This window comes from Erithacus rubecula (assembly GCF_903797595.1).
Source record: "Erithacus rubecula genome assembly, chromosome: Z".
In the NCBI taxonomy this organism is placed as follows: Eukaryota; Metazoa; Chordata; class Aves; order Passeriformes; family Muscicapidae; genus Erithacus; species Erithacus rubecula.
Window position 1 is genome coordinate 10,532,423 of NC_136661.1, and position 20,076 is coordinate 10,552,498.

Sequence of the window (20,076 nt, forward strand, 5' to 3'; positions counted from 1 at the left end):
ATATAGAAGAAGTCATTACCAATCTATATAGACTGTACAATACCTGCCATGACTCTAAATACAATATTGAGTTTAGGCTTACCTGCTTTGAATTTGTTAAATAGAGTTTGGCACCCAAATTTAAGATCTGCAACTTTACAAGGTCGTCTTCATTTGTGAAGTTCTTGGCTGTCTTTCTCAGAACATCGGGGGCAATCTTTGGAACCCGTTCACAGTACTCACCAATGAGCCAGAGAATGCTGGCTCTGGCTACTGGAACCTGAGAAAACATCGAGCACTCTAAGTTAACAGAGTCACAAAAACTACTTGCATATTTGTATGTGTCTGTGTTCATTAACAAGTTAAACAAAATACTATTTAAAGACCATTGCCATGCAAGAAATGCAGCATGAAATTAAATACAGCCACTGTGGTAGACTGAACATTCATACAAATGTACTGATTCTGACCCAAAACTCATGCATTACAGGTTGATCATACAGAGACACACAGAACTGACATGCTGATGTTCACAGTACAAGCTGATGAGATCCAGGAACACAATTCAAGCCTTCAATATGTGAATTCTTGCCACCAGCTTATGGTAAACACCATTGAAACAAAATAGAACCTTTTTTTTTAAAACTATATTGATACAGAAATGGTTTCCAACAATACAACTTTCTCAATTCCTGCCTATCTAGTTTAGAAGTATATGGATTTCTTTAGGATTACTTCTAGCTTTTCTTTATTTTTATTCAGAATTTGATGACAGTAAAATTTGTATTTGCAAATATCCAAGACCAACTGAACACAGAATGTTGGTGAGACAAAAGTTCAAAACTGTAATTCATAACTTCTGAAAGGGATCTACCTTCTTAACTGAAACACTTTGACCAGAAAGTTCACACACGTCTTAGCATTTTGAAGCTACCAACAGTATCACTGAAATAACTGGCAGTAGCAGCTTTTAGATGAACTCCCAGTCTATGATGCTGAGTTCAGAAGCACAGCAATGTCAAAAACAGAGGAAGGCAAAATGTAAAAGCACAGAAGGAAACAGGAACTCATGCTCCAAGGAGTCTAGAAGTAGCTAAGATTTCAATGAAGTAATATACAAATACTCTTGTAAAATGTGAGCTAGCCTACATTACCTGGTGGTCAAGTTAAAAATTTATCTGTTACATACATGCCTTGAAAACATTTTTCTCCTTCCTTGAGAAGAAGGAATAAAGATTGCAGTGAGAAATTTCAGAACTATGTATTGTATAGTGTCTACAGACTGTGGTGTTCTAACATTCTGTACAGACTCTTGTTCAACAAATGTTGAAATGCAAGGGGAAAAGCCTAACTGTTATAGTCTATCAAAAAACTGCCTATAATTTAGAAAAAAAGAGAAGTTTTTTGCTGCAATTTCAACTAATTTTATTACCTTTTCTGAAAGGAGGAAAACCACTCATACTAACATTTTTCATTAGTCATTACACTACACAGCAATCTTTATTAATAACTTTACACTAATGGCAGGATGAGTTTTGCCTTAGGTAAGATTCACAGGGTATACATGATTTAGAATGCTTTAGAAATTCAGCATTGTGGTTCTTAAACCATTTATTCTTACTAATTTTCATATATGCTTTAATTACTCTTCCAGCATGTCTATTATTGATATATGAATACCATATACGAATTCCTATTTCTCAGAATTACAATGGGAACCAACTATAAGATATCTTATTCAGTAATCTTGTACCATTTTAAAGTACTACTTATGAAAGTATATTCTAATAGGGTAAAATGGCTTACTAAGCTTACTTTGGAAATACTGATCATGTTTACAAGAATTTTTAATGATTCAATGTGGTTCGAAAAGTTTGGAAACAACTCTGAATAAAGTCAACTTGGTAATATTTGCCTCTGTACTTAACATGGTTGCAAATATATATGACAACAAAAATACAAACAGGCAAATGGGGAAAATAGAGGACTATCTCAAATGAAAGAAAAAGCAAATCATGGATAAACAGAATGCAAAATCCAACAACAACAATAAAAAATCCTGTAAGAGATAAAGGCCAATACTGATTATGGGGAAGAAATTTAAGGTACAGGCAACATAATATTTTGAGAGTGGTATAACACAGCAATTTAAGATATATGTGAATAATGATTAAGATACATATGAGTTCTTCTATGTGAGTTGACAAAAAAATTAAGTATCCTTGGAATTTACAGTATGAGAGAGATGAAAAAGCTACTGAACAACCACTATGTATAAAAACTTTAAATGCAGTCAGGGTATGTTCGTCTGCAAAATGGTAAGACTGATGCCATTATTGTACACTGATTTCAAAAGGGAAAGAGGTTATTTCTAATGTTCCAAAGGTTACACTGCATTAAGACCTCACACCCAATCCATTATTTTAAATTGGGCTAAAGAATAGTAATTGAGTGGTACATTAGATTTTCCAGTATTGGAGCAGTTCAAGTTGCCTACTGTACAGATAGATACCTCTAAATAAGAATATATAGGCAACTTCAGATTTCAGTTATGCTAGATTTATTTTTCTAAAATACTTCATTACAGACTTGTTAAAATACTAAAATTCTCAAGAGATCGCCAAGTACCATAGTTTGAGTAGCAGTCTATCAGAAACATTCATCTTGTTGTCTGTTTATAAAGCAAAAATAGCTCACAGAGCAGACCTATTTAAGTAATAGTATTAATAATGACATGTAAATATCATTATTGTACTTTTCTTACTCAAGCCCAGGACTACACTTTAAAACCACAACAAAATGTATTTAAATATATTTAAACAGTGTTCATTTGAAAACAGTGTTTTACTCTTCAAGTTTTTTTCCCAGTTTGTAAAATAAGATTATTAGAGTAATAAACTAGCTTTACAATGCTAAGTAATTAGACTAAAAAAAGCCTCATTCGAAAAATAGTGACAATGGAAGACAGAAATTTCTTGTGATATTCTGCTTTTTAACCAGGTGGTTAGGTTACTATGTAAATACTGCAAATATATTAAACAATTTGTAGCAATTTTGTGCCACAAAAATCAATACCAATTAGAGACTTTTTGAATCAAACCCTGAGCAGAAGCCATTTTAATGAAAAGTGTATGTTGAACTGATGAACCCAATGTTTCTGTGTCACTGGATTCATTTGGGGTCAAAATCACACAATATTTTCAGACTTCTTTTTCCCTCTTTAAGTCTTCCAGTTCTCTACCATGTAATATCAAGTGCATGATCCTGCAGCTGTTGTTTCCAGGGCACTCAAAACAGCAAACAAGAAATGAAGCCCCTTCTAGACCTTCACTGCCTTTTCCAGTACAGCTTAAGTAGGGACCTTGAATTGACAAAAATGCAGGAAATAATACTTCCATTATTCAGGCCTGCTCGGCATTATCCTCAAAGGTAAACAGGACTGTAAATTACTTTGCCTGATGTTTTATTCCACATGGCCTGAGCAAGTGGTTAAGTGCGCTTTTTAAGCCTTTAGTACCAGGAGGCAGTTTCTATTGCCATTTCAACCCATTACCTGTCTCAAGGAAAAGAAATAAATAGTTAAAAAAGAAAAATGAAAAACCAGCCAGACACTCCCCTCAAAGCAAAACTCTGGTTGTCCATGCAATTAGAGAAAGATATAAAGACTTGAGAGATTGCTCTAAGTAGCACAATTGAAAAATTACTGGAAAGAAGTTCAGCTCTTAATATATCCAGGCAAAACACAAGGATAAAGTACAACTTAAAATCACCACTTCTGATTATTCACATCTGTCAGAGATACTCAAATTGCAAATGAGGTGTCATTTTCTGCATCTAGAAGAAAATTTGCATAGCTAGCAATTTTAAAAAATTTTACTTTGAATTAGAAATGCAAAGACGGATAAAGTTGATTTGAATTGTCAGCAAGACAGCAAAAAGAAAAGGTACAGAGGAAAGAACTAGAGCAAAAGAGAAGTATTCATTTTTTGTTTTCCAATGGTAGACCTTCACGAACTCCTCTACTTTTTGAACCTCTACATATAAAATTCCTTTAAAACAAAAATTTTTCTGATAACTGCACCTCTTATACAGTGTACCAACTTTTTAAAAAATTGTGTTATCATCAATTATGAGAGTTGTTAGTTAAATCATTACTAATACAAAGGCTTAAAAATGCCTTATTAAAGCAAATCCTAAGTAAAATAATATGGCTAGAATCTGAAGATTGCAGAACTGCAATACATACAAAGATATGGATGTCATAGTTTGTGATAGGTTCTCAATGCTGCAAGAAAAAAAAAACTAAATTAAAGAAAGCAAACTGCCTGTTCTGTGAAGCCATATCAGAAACATAGCTACACGCAGTATTTATGTAAGACTAGGAAGTCAAATTTATCAGTGGATGAATGGACAGAGCAGTGTTAAAAACTATGAGTCCATGAGTCTTGCAATAAGAATCCCAAATCAAAACAATAAATAATAAGACTTAATTGTGTCCATTAGCGACATGATTTTCCTCACATATTAAGCTCTTCGAAATTACATACCACCATCTTATTTTTGCTCTACATTTGCAATGCCTAATCCCATCAAGAAGTATTCCTCCTTATCTCTGGATCAGAAAACCATTCAAACTTGTTTCCTATTCTTGCTCATATTTTACAAGGAACTAGGAATAAATCTAATGAAAAACAAGAATGTAAGAATTGACCAGTTATCAAAAGAAAAAAAACCTGCCTCAGTAGTACTGTCATAGAAAAATCACACCAGAAGTCAAGATTCCCATGACTCATATAGCAGTCCTTATTGGATACAATGCACCATAATAAATTATTTTTTTTTTTAAACAGAAAGGCAAAACAAATTTGGAGACTATTGGCCTTGGAACATTAAGAACAGGACACAAAAAAATATTCTAGACGTACTGATGAACTCCAAGGTATTTCTAAGGAAAAACATCTTGGAATCATGAATGTTTTCAGAAAGTTGAAGAGTTGTTAAGTCAGTGTTCTGCAGAAGTCAAAAGGCAGGCAACACCAGAAAAATGAAACACAAAACAAGCAATATCACTATGTCATTGTGCAAGACTTCTCTAGCATATCTGACTACTGTATATACTTCTGGTCACCCCACTTTAAAACCTACACATCAGGAAAAGGCAAAGAGAAGAGAGAATAGCTATCAGAGATAATCAATATGAGGAGTAGTTAGAATTTTTAGATTAGTAAGTATGATGATGTGGACAGTAAGCAGAAGCTTCGAGTAATCAAATGAGAAGACAAGTATTGGAGGTGCACCACAATGAATTCCTCTTATCTTTAAAACCCTTTCCCTAAAGATCAGATTTTGTTGCCACTGGAGATGAAACTCATCAAATGGGTTTTGAATTTACCTTTCTTTAAATGGCTCTTTCTCATAGGTGTATTTTTTAAACTTCTGTCACTCTAAAAGCTGTACACACAAAACTAATTAAACCTACCTCAGAGTGCGTACCTAACAAATGAGCACTACTACAATCTCTGCCCCACAGCTTAGCAAATCAATCAATTGTAAAGCATGACAATGTTATTAACACATTGGCAGCTAAATGGAAATGTTCTCCTGATTTTTAAAAATGGAAGTTTAAAGAGATCTAATTATTCTCTTGTTTAATGTCTTCAGGCTATCATCAGATGTGTATTTCTCCATTACAGCTTTTGAAGGGTGTGAGGAAAGGAGCTGGGACACAGCAAGGTGAAGCTTTACTATGCACAGGTTTAAGCACTCAGCAAGTATTACACATGAAATATATCTCATAGATCTTTCTCTAGGTACACCTGGGATACAAATTCAAGGTACAAATGAAAACACACAACAGTAAAGGAACAAAAATAACTGCTATTTTCAGAAATGTAAGAAATATTCAGTCAAAGGACAAACTGAAACAGACTTAGTCTTCATCATAATTTAGAGTCAGTGATCTACAGGAAGTCACTATTTTTTAAGTGAACTTCCTAATATTTCTTATAGTTGGCCTAACTATTTTTTTTATATATGGTCTTAATATTTAGTTTCTTCTTATTTGGTTTTTTTTATTTATTTTACAAGGCAAAATTGTTATCTTCTAAGCATTCTATAACCTACCCCTTTCAAAATGGCTTCTGTGGATGAAGAAGAAAAAAGCAAGTAAATTTCAGTTAAGTAAATGACCTGAAATAAACATTGCTGTGAAAGATTTTTAGACACCTCAACATCACCAATCATAACCTCAGGCTACAAGTGAAATCTGTAATAATATCAATGAGAAAAAAATCAGGCACAAACCCCAAAATCTATTCCACTAAACTTCCATCAATTTTTATTATTTTAATGGCTGTTTACCATTGACTTAAACTAAATCATGATAGAACAATCAAAAAAGTTTCTGTTTTCCTTAAGGGCTCTTTGATTTAATAGCATTAAATTCTATTAAGAACTTCGTCTTCAAGCTTTCATCTGTATAATACATAGTACTCAATTAATTTCCACTCTAAAAAGCAACAAAGAATTTCTTTGTTCACATTCCCCCACCCTTCCATTTCAAGTCCATTCAAGATGACATTTGGCTGCTTTTCCTACATCCAAACAGTCCTATACTCCTGCAGAGGGCTATAGGGTAGGTCTTCTGTGTTTCAATCCTAATACTTCACAACAACAGAAGAGAGACCAAGAAAAAAACAAAGAACAACCAAAATGCCAAAAAAGCCCTGTATAAACTATGTACATATGTACGTATGGATACTGTTTGTCAGCATAATAATGGTCAAGAATCCTTGCTCTGTGTCTGTCTTATTGCAGACAAAACCCAAGGCAATTGCATTATCTCAACTCACAACCACTGTGGTTATAGTAAAACCAGTATTTAAAGTTAAGTGCAGATGTCAGGAACTCCAGTAATACTATATTGAGTATTGACATCTCAAACTAATATCCCCAGTAATTAAATACTCATTCTGAAATGTATACACTTATCCTTTATGGAAGTAAAGGTTGAGGGTTTGGACTAGGTGGTATTTACAGATCCCTCCTAACCCAAATAGTTCTGTGAAAGAATAGATTCCTTTTCAGACACAGCAGGGGCAGCCGGAAAAATGATACAGCATTCAAATTATAAATATGAACTTCTTCAAAATGTATTCTATAATTCAAAGTCTAGAGCATACCAAGGAAGGTATGTATCTTGAAGTTGTCATTAAAAAATGTCATAGAAAGATGTAAAAAAAACACCCTGGAGAACTTACAGCTGCTTGTAGGTTCATGACTACATTACTGTAATTCTTGACCACCAATCCTCTGTTCTTGTATAAAAGTCATGATTCAGAATGAGATTTGGATTTTTATTTTATTCCAATGACTGTTCTATCCCACAGACTGTTCTCCCACTGCTTAACATTTTCTGATATTCTGTACAACCTCATATTGGAAAACTTCGGAATGTTAAAGTAGTTTAAGTACAGTATGTCTACTCTGCATCCCCCTTATTTGACTTAAAAAAGGATTTTCTTTTCTACAGAACTTAGAGCATTTACTTGAAAGTATTAATTGTATAAAACACCTACAAAACTCTTTGAAGTTTTAAACAGAATATTTGGAAAAGTACCTATTTTCTCTTGTAGAGTATGTGAAAATAGGATGCCAAAGTCATATGGTTAAGTGCTACAGCATTACTTTTGAGATTGTAATAATCCATTAAAATATTGCACAAATTTTCTAAAAATACAGGTGATTATTATACACAAAGTATTACTTATTTTAATATGCAATAAGCAACAGTATCTTACTTTGATATGAGCAATTCAGTAGAACTCATTTTCTCTATATGGATTACAAAGTGATCATCAGCTCTTAGCAGTCAAAGAATTAATTTAATATTTCAGTAAGCATGAACTAAGAATACCATGTTTTCTTTTTCTCTTAATATTCCAAACCTTGCTGAACTCAAACATGGAGAAATAAACATTCACTGATTTAGAAACTGCTCCATTAACCAAAAATATGTAATTTTATGAAATTAAACAGTCCTATTTATCTTCTCTACAGAAAAATAACTGTTGACAGATCAAAATCTGACACCTTGGGTTTACGATATAATAGATAGCTACTGGACATCACCCCTATACTCCAATTTAGGACAGATGACTAAATGTTTTCTCAATTACTGGGCCTGTGAGGAGAATTTGGCAACTAAGTATTTTCATATCTAAAGGTCAATTAAATCTAAAGACAGATAATAGGGAATAATTCAAATTTTAATATTAAATGCCACAGAATCTCAAATATGTAAAAGATAAAAGTGCAGCTTCAAGACACTGCAACACACTCATAGGAGCATGTCTGATACCATGGAAAGGTTAGGTAATTTGGGGAAAAAGGTTTAAAATGAAACTTTCAAACTCCACTCCATATCACAAAGACAACAGGGTAATAATCCCTAGTTAACTGTTTATTTTCATTTCAATTTACCCACTCCATATTCTAAACCTGCTATTCATCTGGGAGTAACAGGACTAGCAACACTCAACATTTCCAGGGATCACTTTAAAAATAGCTTGCCAGACCTAAAGCACAAATTGGAGCCATCGGATAGCCATTTTCATTCCATTAAGATCATAAAAAATTAAATGCAAGTTAAAAAAACCAACTTTTTTGCATTTCTCTAATATACCTACTCCCACTTACAACACAAATTCGAAGGAGATAAAAATCTCATTATCAGCTGACAAGGCAAATAAGAGAGTGTGAACAAATACTCACTGTAATGTTATCCAAGAGTTTGGCCATATGCTTAATAATTTCACCATGGTGTGCTGGCTGGGTTTGCAGCAGTTTCTTAATGACAACAACACTTTCAGCAACTACGATTTCTGTTTTAGACAAAACAAATTATTAATTTTAAAAGCATTTATGGAGAAGGAAAAGTCATAAATAATTGATTGTAAATAATGCAAAAGCTTTCCAAATATGCTTTGCAGAACTGAATTATATTAATCTGGAAAGAAGTAAACCATTCTACTAAGTAATATAAGTTTAGCTTCCTGAATCAAGCAACCAGCAAAAAGGGGACACAAACATTCTAAATGTAAAAATACCAACCTAGTACATACTTGTATGAAACGTGAAGCTGCAATTTGTATTTTTTCTATAAAACTGAGGAATAGTGTAAAAAAATCTGGTTTTCATTAAAAATATGCATATTCAAAAGCAATTTGTAGTCTGCAATGAGAATAAAAATGCTTGCATTAAAAGTAACAGCTCATTCATACACTAGAGAAATATCTAGACGTCTCCTTTTTTTTTCTAAATGCAAAGAATGTTTCTGCATCTAAACAGTCTCTCTCAGGTCTGGAACCTAATCTCTAGTACATTCAAATGACGCTCCTAAATAGCAAGCTGTTGTAAGATTCATGCCAAAGTCATGCACCGAAGTGCTTAACTACTGCAAGAAGTAACATTCACAGCCCGACCAACTTGTGTGAAATGCACTCTTTTGCTTCTGCACATGAGCAGAAGCAAGCTTATGCACAAGAGTAACTCAGCTAAGGAAAGATGAAGAAGCCTAACTACCAATTTTTAAACAGAGGTATTCCTGCATTTCTGTCTGAGTTAATCTGACACATTAATTCAGCAATCAAGCATGCTCAAGTTTCAATACAACAATATAGGGAAGTGATGTCTAAATTTTGAGGGGTTGTGGGGTTTTCTTGTTGTTTTGTTTTTTGAAAAAGCAAACTTCATTATGGAGAAAGGCTTTCCAAGATCTCTGAGCATATCATTATGCCATATGCCTCTGAAATGCTTAGATTTTAGCTTGTAACTTTTTGTGTCATCTTTTATTTGACATGACATCTGTCATTTTTCTAGACTAATTTCTTGAAGCAAGGTTAACATCTCAAGGTCCTGCACAATCTTTCAGATCAATTTAATTTACACTGTATTTTGCCAGATATTAAAATAGGAAACCAGTTCTTGAAACTTGAAAATTAGAATCCAGAATATTTACAGTGGGGAACATCAGAATGGCAACTTTCATCATTCAATATTTTGTGATACACTGATCAGTCAAGAAAAATAAAACTGAACAAAAAAAAAGAAAAAAAAAAAAAGAGTGGACATGAAGTCATTATTAAAACCAATTGTTGACAATGTAAAACTGACTATGATAATATCAGCTGCAGTAGACGAGATGTCGCCATGGGAACTACTTTAATGCTATCTGTGGGAGCAAATTTAAAGAAAATAAACCAGAATTGTAAACAAATTATAAATTACAATTGTAAAAAATTGTATACTAGTATGATTTTTTTACACACATCTAGATGCTGGGAAAAAAAGTAAAACCAAAATGCATTTGTGTCAGAATAAGAACTGGCATAGTTATAAAATGTGAGGCTTGCTTTGTGCACACAAAGAATACCAAAAATGAGCAGGAAATAAAAGAGAAACACTTAGGTTCAAAACCATAACAAACTCCAGCAAAATACTAGAAGGGAAGATAAAACTGGCATTCTGAATGTGCAGTAAGGAAATTTTAAAATGTAATTCCTACTATAATCACCAAAGTGGACGTCCATACAAGGCAGTGATCAATGAACAGGAAAATTTTGGAGAAGTATAAATCATAAAAATCATAAAAAGGGATTATAAAACATAAATTAAATTTCTTAAAATAAAGACTGAAAATCACAGAAAATCTGATCAGGAATGTCTTTATGAATAAAGAAGACTACACGAGGCACCACAATTTCAATTTCCAAGTCATAGTAAAAATCTTTGTTTCTTCTGATAATTTCGAAGTGATATGGAATTGACTAAATAGGACAATCTCTGAAGACACTGCAGACTGACAACTTCCCAAAAACTTAACATATACTCAGTCATACACTCTTCCATTTTGTCAAATAATGATGTATGCAAAAAAATCAACAGTGCAGCAGATCAAAATTAACATGTAGTCAATTGTAGAACCAAATTAAGGACTTTTTCCATAACTGGGAATTTGGCTGCATTATAACAGAACCTCAGAAAATCAGCATGGAGCATGTTACCAGAGAACATTCAAAAGGTGAATTCTGAAATACAACATTTGAAATCATCAATGTTGCCTCAAATTTTCTTTCATTTACATTAACACACCACAACTAAAACACGCAAGTGAAGACTAATTTATTCACACTCCACAGTTTGTATAATCACTTTTTCTAAAAGCAGCAAAACTGCATCAACTGGTTTTGGACAGGATGCCAGTTGGGTGGATTCCCCTTCCCCAAGAACATTCAAAATCAGATTAGATGGAGTTCCAAGTCCCTTGGTATATGCAAAATGTCCCTGCCCATGGCAGGGAAGTTGGACTACATAGAATTTAAAGGCCTCTTCTAACCCAAACCATTCTGTTATTAAGGTAACTAACAATGCTTGCTATTTGGGCTAAAAAAATAGCTAAAAGGCAATCAGAGAGACCTAACTTTCAGCTTTTCAGAACCAGCCAAAGTTTAAGCTTTTACCTTGTTAACTTTTCCATTCTTATAACATAAATAACAAATCTCAGAAACCCTATTAATAGATGTAAGGGGGATGCTACAAGCTTTTATTCTATGTCATTCTAACAGTAATTAGAAGAGATATGTAATAGCTACTGGATGTATTAACAGCTCCAATAATTTTATGATTTGCAGTTTCACACAGATTTGCAGGGCAAAAAATGTTTTAGGAATCCATTCTACAGTCATGCTTTCCTTCAACCTGCAGCTTTCAACAGAAAATGGAAGTCACTCATCTAAGAAAAAACTGCAGGATTTCTAGTATATGCAGTACAGTCAGACAAGAGACTTCCTATAATCCCATCTTTCTCTAACATCTAAAATGACTTTTTGTAACAGTGGGGTGAGGAGTCACTTGAAACTATCAATACAATCGCTTGAAGGAAATGCATCAGCCAAACACCAAATTCATCCTAGAGAAAGAAAATAACTTTTTGTCCTTCCTTCAGCAGATGAGGAAGGAAAATAATTCTCAGCCCTTACCATGGCTTCACAGAAACAGTCTCTTCAGGGGTCAGTCAAGATTAGCTTGTGATAATCACACACTAAGGTGTCTCATCACCGAAATTTCTAGTTTCTGTTGTGCTTCTGTAGTTCAAATGTTGATGGATCTTTCCCCCACATACCACACCTTCCCTGAGCAGGGAAAATATGACTTAAAGTCACTTACAAGCATGCAAAGAAAATTTCAAGAGCAGTTCTTGACATCCCCAGAGCCTCGTTTCTGGAACAATGCCCTGCCTCTCATCACCTAAATTGCAGAAACATTAACTGTAAAGCTCTTGTGCCAGAGCCAAAATATCCTGAGTGCTGAGCTGTATCTACAGTTACAGAACAAGCAAATGGAATCAGAAGGCACTTTCCCCACAAGCTTGTTCTTCAGGATTCTGTTTTGCTTTGGTAGAATTAGTATGAGCACCTCTGTTCTGCACTCAAGTGAATTCTTCATAATAAGCAAGTACAGAGAAAGCACAGCTGACTCTGCTGCTACAGACCTCAGAACATTCTGGACCTACCAGCTTGCACTTCAAGCTACACACCAGGACTACTTCCAGGCTTCCAGTGACCATGAAAGAAGCAGCAGAGCAAAGAGACTGCTTGCATACTTTAACAGTAAAAGCTGGGGAAAAGCAAGATTAATCAAGACTCTTGAAGCTGTTCTCCTACACTATGCTAAATCTCTTTTTTATACCCTTACCATGCCAAAACTCTTATGTTCAGTAAGCTGTGACTATCGGTAATTTCCTGCCACCATGTAAATTATGCCATTCTATTCATTCCTTGAAAGAAGGAATAAAGACACTGCAGCTATGGTAAAGCAATTTGCCACCTGCCAGATTTAAAAGGTCCTCAGTACATCCTTTGCAGCCTTTCAGAACAGTAAGCATAAGAAGATAATTTTATTTGCTAGACAATTACTTAGAAACAGACATGAAAACTAATCTTGTTGAGACAGATCTTTGTATACATGCACACACATATATGTGTGTATATAAATATATACATATAGAACCACTCTGAAAAAATATTAAATTGACAATCTAAAATAAAAGAAAAAAACTTTCTCCTCTTATCTTGGTTCCATCTTAGCAAAACAAAAATAAAGCAAAAAACCAGAAAGGGTTGTTAAGTAACAAAATCTGAAGTGACAGTTTCATTATTTAGTTTAAAACAGAAGAAATATGGAGATTGTCACATGCTGAAGGAAGCCTACTCAGAAGAAGATTGCTAGAAGAATCAGGCAAACTTTAGAACAATCTTTGAAACTTGTATTTTTACTATGGTTGTTGCTGAATATCATTATTTGTAACACGATATGGAACGATGTTTTAAACTCAGCTGATAATCAGAAAGGCTTAACCAGAAATAAGATCTACAGCACTAAGAAATGAAAGTCACATATATTTAAAACACAAAGTTATACACTAAGGCCATTCAAGAATTATTGATACAAGATGAGGTGATTGAGAATGAAAACTCAGTTCATAAACCAAAGAGATAAAGCACTATGTACATTAGTGGGTCACTGGCCAAATATGTGCTGCCAAAAATACAGGCTTTCTCAGATTGCCATGAAAAAAATGTCCAGGAGACAGAGAGGTATTAATGCTGCTTTTCAAAGCTGAAAGCAATGTCATCTAAGTTCTTCGAACTGTTTGAACTACTCCAGGATACTCCAAAATTATGCTTTTGCTCCTTCCTGGCATTAATTAACTCATAATTAACTGACTTCTTATGAAATACAAATCTGCTACATTCATTGCTAACTAGTAAGAATATACAATATTATTAGGTATTGAGTTACCATAATGCTATACTCGATTTAACTTTATCTGCTCCTTGTTGCATTCCTTAGTGATTAGAAACTTTGATTCCCTATCCAAATATAACAGTAGCCTAGACTACAAAATCAAGTCAAATTTTGGGCCATTTATCCTAAAACTATTTAATATGTGTTTTCAGTTAGGCATTGATGCACTACAAAAAAAAAAAAAAATTCCAAGCTTTCAGCACCCTCTACAGGCTAACTGCTTTGATGCAACTTGAATTATAACTTGCTACCTATGATAATCAAAACAGCACACTAAAAAATCACAGCATTTTAAGAAAAAGTAGGCAAACATGTAATTGAGGGCCACAATGAATTAACTTCCCTAACAGAAGGGAAAATAACTACTCAGTCAATATCAGAGTCTTTGGAAGTGCAGGATTTTTATCCGGTCATGTCAGACAAATTCTTAAAGAAGTCAACTCTTGTTTCTTGATGTGATCTGAAGTATTGTTGGTTTTCTCTAAGAAAACATTTTATGCCATCAGCTCCCAGAAAACGAAGAGAACTTTATCTTACCATCCCTGTTGGACAGCAAACAGACGAGGCCATTAAGGCACGTGTCAGTCACTTCAGTGATGTTAGTTGCACATCTCCCTATAGCTTGAATCGTAGCTGCAGCAAACTGCTTATCTTGGCTTTTCACATAAGTCTAAAGAAATAGGATTTTTGTTAGTCAATATATAACTCTTGTCAACCAAAGACTTACCATATTATTCTCATGAGGCAGACATACTGTATAATAAATTAAACTTAGAAAACTATATTGCACATTAAAAGCTATCATTTTTCAGCTAATAGTCCCTTTTAGAAGACATTTTCTTGCACACTTTGGTAACCCATAGCCATGCAAACCTCGTATTTCCAGAAAGCTTGGGGCACGGGGCAATTGCCCAAAAACAGTCATTAGTTTGTGTGCAAGGTTGGAGGAGTTGATGAGCTCTCTCTTCAGAAGTTTCAGTTCATTTAATTATGAGCATCTGTAAAACTATGAATAACCTACCTGCCTGAGAACCAGTACCTTTCATAGAAATCCAGTCAGAGAACTGAAGCAATGCAAATAGATGTCACAAGCAAAGAGAAAAGAAAGAAGGACAGACACTGTTTCACAATATAGGCAGAAGATCTTGCTGATACATAAAGATACTGGAGACAATGAAAAAGCTATTTCATCAAACAACTCATGGAAATGAGGTTTGGCAACAAATGCTAATGGTCAAATACTGCTAAAAGTAAGAACCTATCATATAGTAACTTAGTGTAAGTCAGGTTGCTGGAATACGTGTTTAAGAATATGAAATGATTGAGTTTTTCTCATCAGTTTTTTTTCTTCTTTTTTGGTAGCTGGAAGGAGAGTGAGAAACAAAATATTTGTACTCCTTCCCATATACAAATAGCTCCCTTATCCATTATAGTACGAGATGGTTTAATTTCCATTTTTGGAAAATGTCATCCTTGAGAATACTTAAACTTGAAAAATTTAAGTCTAGGAGAAACATCCAACAATGGAAAAAGAGATCATAAATATAAACAGAATACACTTTTGCACAAACCTGAAATTCTCGAAGCAGAGTTGATATGTTGGCTTCATTTGCTAAATTTGTCAAGATTTCAAGCTACAAGAAAAAAACACCAGACATGCTGTCAAAACTTAAAATAAAATATTATAAACAGTACCACATGTACACTATACTTTCATTGCCTATAAAATATATTTTAAAACTACCACTCAGAATTCAACAGAGTATACCAGGTATCAGTACAAACTGGTACCACCATTGCACTCAGGAGGCAAATTTTCCTTGCAAGTACTTGCAAAGTTTACAAAGCAGGAATCTAGGGTTCAGTGACACATTTTTTTATGAGCCTGAGCTTTAGTATTTCATTGCTTATCAAATGGGCTTGAAATACTTCTGTCAGCTTTCCAATGTTACACAACAGGCTTTAGCATATAAGAAGCATAAGACAGTGGTTCAGAAGAAATAACAGAAGTCACAACTGCAACAGGGGAGAAATAAATTGCACATAATATTCAGATGAACTGTAATAAAAGACTTTTAAACTCAGGAAAGAAACATTTGCACCTGTGAGATTCCTCAGATCTTATTCAATATCAAAAACATCAGACCCTGGAAGCCCTCCTCTTTGTTCCTGGTGAACAGGAGGATGATACACAACATTTGGCGTATATTGTCAAGATGCTATGCCTCCAGTCTGTTTTAACTTTGAATTAAATAAACTGAAAACACAACCCTGTCTCTCCAAAAGGAAGTCATGCCTCAGAAAGACGTTGGCATTTTTGACTTGGAGGCATCCAGAAAAAGCTTCTCTAGTGATACAGTCCACCTGTACCTCAAAACAATTTCATAAGACATACCACTAAAGGCTCTTAAAGATAAGTATCTAGAATAGTATAGAAAGCAAGAGGATAAATGAAAAAGAGAAACAGGAGAGAAAAGATTATTTTATAGTACAGGGTGGAAATCAATGGAATATCACAAATATCTTCACTGGCCTTTTTCACAGACAAACTCTGAAAGTATGGAGAAGACAGACAACAAAGTTTTCAACTGATGCACTTCAGGGAAATGAAGAGAAAGGCTGATTAAGAAAAGCTATACAAGAGCTCTAGATAGTAGAAAACTGATTAATAGAACAGAAAAAACAAATCAGCACATGTCTGCAAAGTAAGGGTCATAATTGGCAAAAAATCTTAACTGTTCAGAAGATGACAGACTCTTAGAAGATGACAACTAATTATAACTGAGAATTTGTGATTGAAATAGGTTACTATGAAAATACAAGCTCAATGCTACCACTGAACAAAAAAGCAAACTTGGGGTTGGAAAATAAAAAAACAGAAACCCAGAAACAGCACGAGAGATAAATTTCAGAATGCTGCTAACATATTAATTACTGCCATGGGTCTCATTATTCTATTTTGAAACAGGAAGGCTTGAACTATAGAGATAGAAAAGGGAGAAAACCACAAGATTTTCTAAAAAAATTTTTCAGCCATCATAAAACAAATGAGACAATGAAAGGAAAAACCACAGTTTCTACTTCTCCATCTCTTCTCCAATATATTATCAATTAATATGGGAGCTTAAATATATCAACTTTCTATTATTTTTGGACTGACTATTCTTGGATAACAGTAATGAATTCCTCACAATATTCCTAAAATGCAGAGAATATTTTTTGCTTCCAACTTCTTCAAATTTACTTTTGTCTTATTGCTAGTATAAAATACAAAAATGTATTTAGTTTGTACATACATAAACATGATAGTTTTGGCACAGCCATCTTGCACATACACTACTCTTGCACATATAATGTAAGTGCAATATGCATGTAAAACAAAGATAAATTAAAATGAATGTTTCTTTCAGAAAACTACCTTCCACTCCTAAACACAAGTGCCTATGACAATCTAAAGCAAAACAAGAGAAAAGGCACATAATAGTAGACACTATTTTAGCCATTGTTTTGTCAAGGATTTCACATTTGTTAAAGAATGAGTACAGAGAAAACAACAAGGCAACAGCTGAAAACATGCATTGAGATGTGGCCTTGAGAAAAGCCTAAAGTACTTCTCCCGTCAAATATTGACTTCAAAGAAAATTTGGGACTCAAACATTGCCCCATTTTATACAGACTCTTTTTAAGCTAACAGTATTAAAAACACTTTTCTTCCCATGAAATAGTCAAACTCTAATGTTAGAATGCCTGGTTGAAAAAAATATATAATGTTCTCTATCACTGAAAGGTCTCAAAAGGTGTAGAAAAAATGCAGCCACTTCCACCTGCAACACATGAACTTTCAGATAGATTGACAAGCCTGAAGGCCCCTTGTGCACTTAACTAAAGGCCCTGGTACTTCCACGTGAGATAAAGAAAAGCACAGAATGACCTGTGTCATATCAGTGAAAAACATTTTACCTTCCTGTTGTAAACTTATTAGTCCAGCAGTATATATAAAAATTTGCCTTTAATAAACTCACCTTAAGTGTTTTGATCATAGTTGGATCAGTTGATCTAACATAGAAACTCTTCAAATAAGGTTCAAACATGCCCTGAAAAATCAGAACACATTTCAGTAACTCTCCTGTGTTTCATATACAGTGTGATTTAAAAAATTTTAAATAGGGTATACCTTTCTCTGAATTGACATAGTGGCAATATTTTGCAGGACAATATACTGCACCTCCCTAGAATGTGAAAAGAAAAACAAGAGTTATTCCACAAAATTACCAATACATAGAATAATTCAACGTGGCAAAGAAAGTCCAATTCTACTGTAACACCATGTTAGCTATCCATTTGTTTTGGCACAAACATAGAAGGTAAAGCTTATTGCCAACTGCTAACTTCATCATTTGTTTCACAGGAAGAGAGAAGTATGATGAAACCAGACTTCCATTTTTACAAACTCCAATATGCAAAAATACTCACTGACACCACTGCAATGTGCCTTTTGTAGGCTTTTGGTATTTATTCAAATCAGAATTACATTAATCATTTTAATACAATGGAAATAGCTTTAAAAAGCCCTACATTTTATCCACCTTCTTGAAATAAACATTTCAGGATGACATAGCTGAGAATGAAAACACACAGGCTTTATCTGCCCGTGTTGAAATAACTCTATTAACTACAAGAACAGTCAAATCTTTGCACAATTAGCAGGAATTGCTATGACTTTTTTTTCTTAAGAATTTTTCTAAAAATTCTCAAAAAGGGCCAGGATCTTCTGTGACTCAAGGGTATACAATGGCAGACATACACATCTATAAAAAACTAACACTTCCACATAATAGACTGTGCAAGAGATAGACAATAGATTTATGTAATATTCCACAAAAAATATTAAACATGTTTGGAGAGGTCATTCTCATCATTAATATATGAGTTTAAAAGCCTCCACATGAGTGAGCAAAAAGAAATCTGGGTACTAGCCTGAAGCTTTTAAAGTGCATATTTTGTGTCACCAATTGCTTAAAAACTAAGTAATAATTTACATACAATTTTTCTGAACTGTGAGTGCTCAAATCCTTGCATGCTGCAAATCTCATCCTAATAGAGAAATCATCATACTCATTATCTCCTCTTACTCAAAACTGTCTAATAGCCCTAAGGTAATTACAGCTGCTGCTTACAAAGAAAAGTGATAATAGAGAAGTACTTAAGATCTTTTAAACTTATTTTATGCAATTCTTACATAGGTGAGTGGCAATACTCAGCTACACATAATGAAACAAGACTGGAAATTGCTATGAGATGCTCTTTCGGGCACTCTCACCCTAAGTAGATTACAGCTTAGTTGACATTAATTTAAAGGCCACAAGCAAATAACTTCAAGGGCATACAGCAAAACCTTATTTCAAAGTGTCTCTAAAAGCAAAAGTGTTTCACCCAGAGTGGTAACAGAGAAGAGAAAAGCCATTCAAGACAGAAAAATCAAAAGACCAGTGCCATTTAAGGTACTAGCCGAAATACAGGAAAGAAGTGATTTTTCTTTTAATGAAACCTGAGTATAAACAAGCAATAAACCACATGCAAATAATCCTTTCAACGTGTGGGTCTAAGTCTATACATTATCTGCCAATTGCTTTAGTCACTTAACTCATTTTTGCATAAAGAGAATGGGAAGCCTACTGTACTATAAAGTTGAACACAAAAATAATAGTGATTCATTCTTACCTGAAATAAAAGCATGAATACTCTACCTAGTCCCATTTATTTCCTTACTAACAACTATTAAAACACAGAGATACTAAGCAGCAGAACTTTTATAGAGAAAAGAGCTGTTGCTCTGATGGCAGGGTTTACAAAAGTTAAGGTATATCTAGGATGAGGAATCTTGCCAGACACAACAAAAGTGAGTTTTTTTAAAAAACCTTTGTATCTGTTTGACATAGCTGATTAAAAAAGTAAATTATTTTCACAGAGAAGTTCTAGCCAAAAATACCATTTTTAGTTAAAAGTCATTCTAAAAACAATTAATATTGTCTCATGTGAATCCTTCAAGGATCTTCATACAAATACACAGAAGTTCAAAATCTAAGAATTGAACAGGGAAGAAAAACACTTCTGTGCAGCAAATACAGGAACACTATGCAAAAACTATGAAATACAAATGAAAAAAAAGCACCAACAATCTTACGAAATGTGGCTAATACCCTTCATAGAAAAGCAGACAAAATACTAGTG

At 33.9% G+C, this 20,076-nt stretch overlaps 1 protein-coding gene across 5 annotated transcripts in view; it reads right to left on the reverse strand.

Annotated features, from left to right (window-relative positions):
* Positions 1-20,076, reverse strand: part of AP3B1 (adaptor related protein complex 3 subunit beta 1) — a 154,182-nt gene that overhangs the window by 74,232 nt on the left and 59,874 nt on the right. For all 5 annotated transcript variants that reach the window (XM_079330184.1, XM_079330183.1, XM_079330185.1 and 2 more), the window contains 6 exons: positions 18,020-18,074; positions 17,868-17,939; positions 15,417-15,479; positions 14,383-14,515; positions 8,752-8,861; positions 83-259 (listed from right to left, as the gene is read on the reverse strand). In XM_079330184.1, the coding sequence (XP_079186310.1) occupies positions 83-259; positions 8,752-8,861; positions 14,383-14,515; positions 15,417-15,479; positions 17,868-17,939; positions 18,020-18,074 (610 nt within the window). The remainder of the gene's footprint in view (positions 1-82; positions 260-8,751; positions 8,862-14,382; positions 14,516-15,416; positions 15,480-17,867; positions 17,940-18,019; positions 18,075-20,076) is intronic.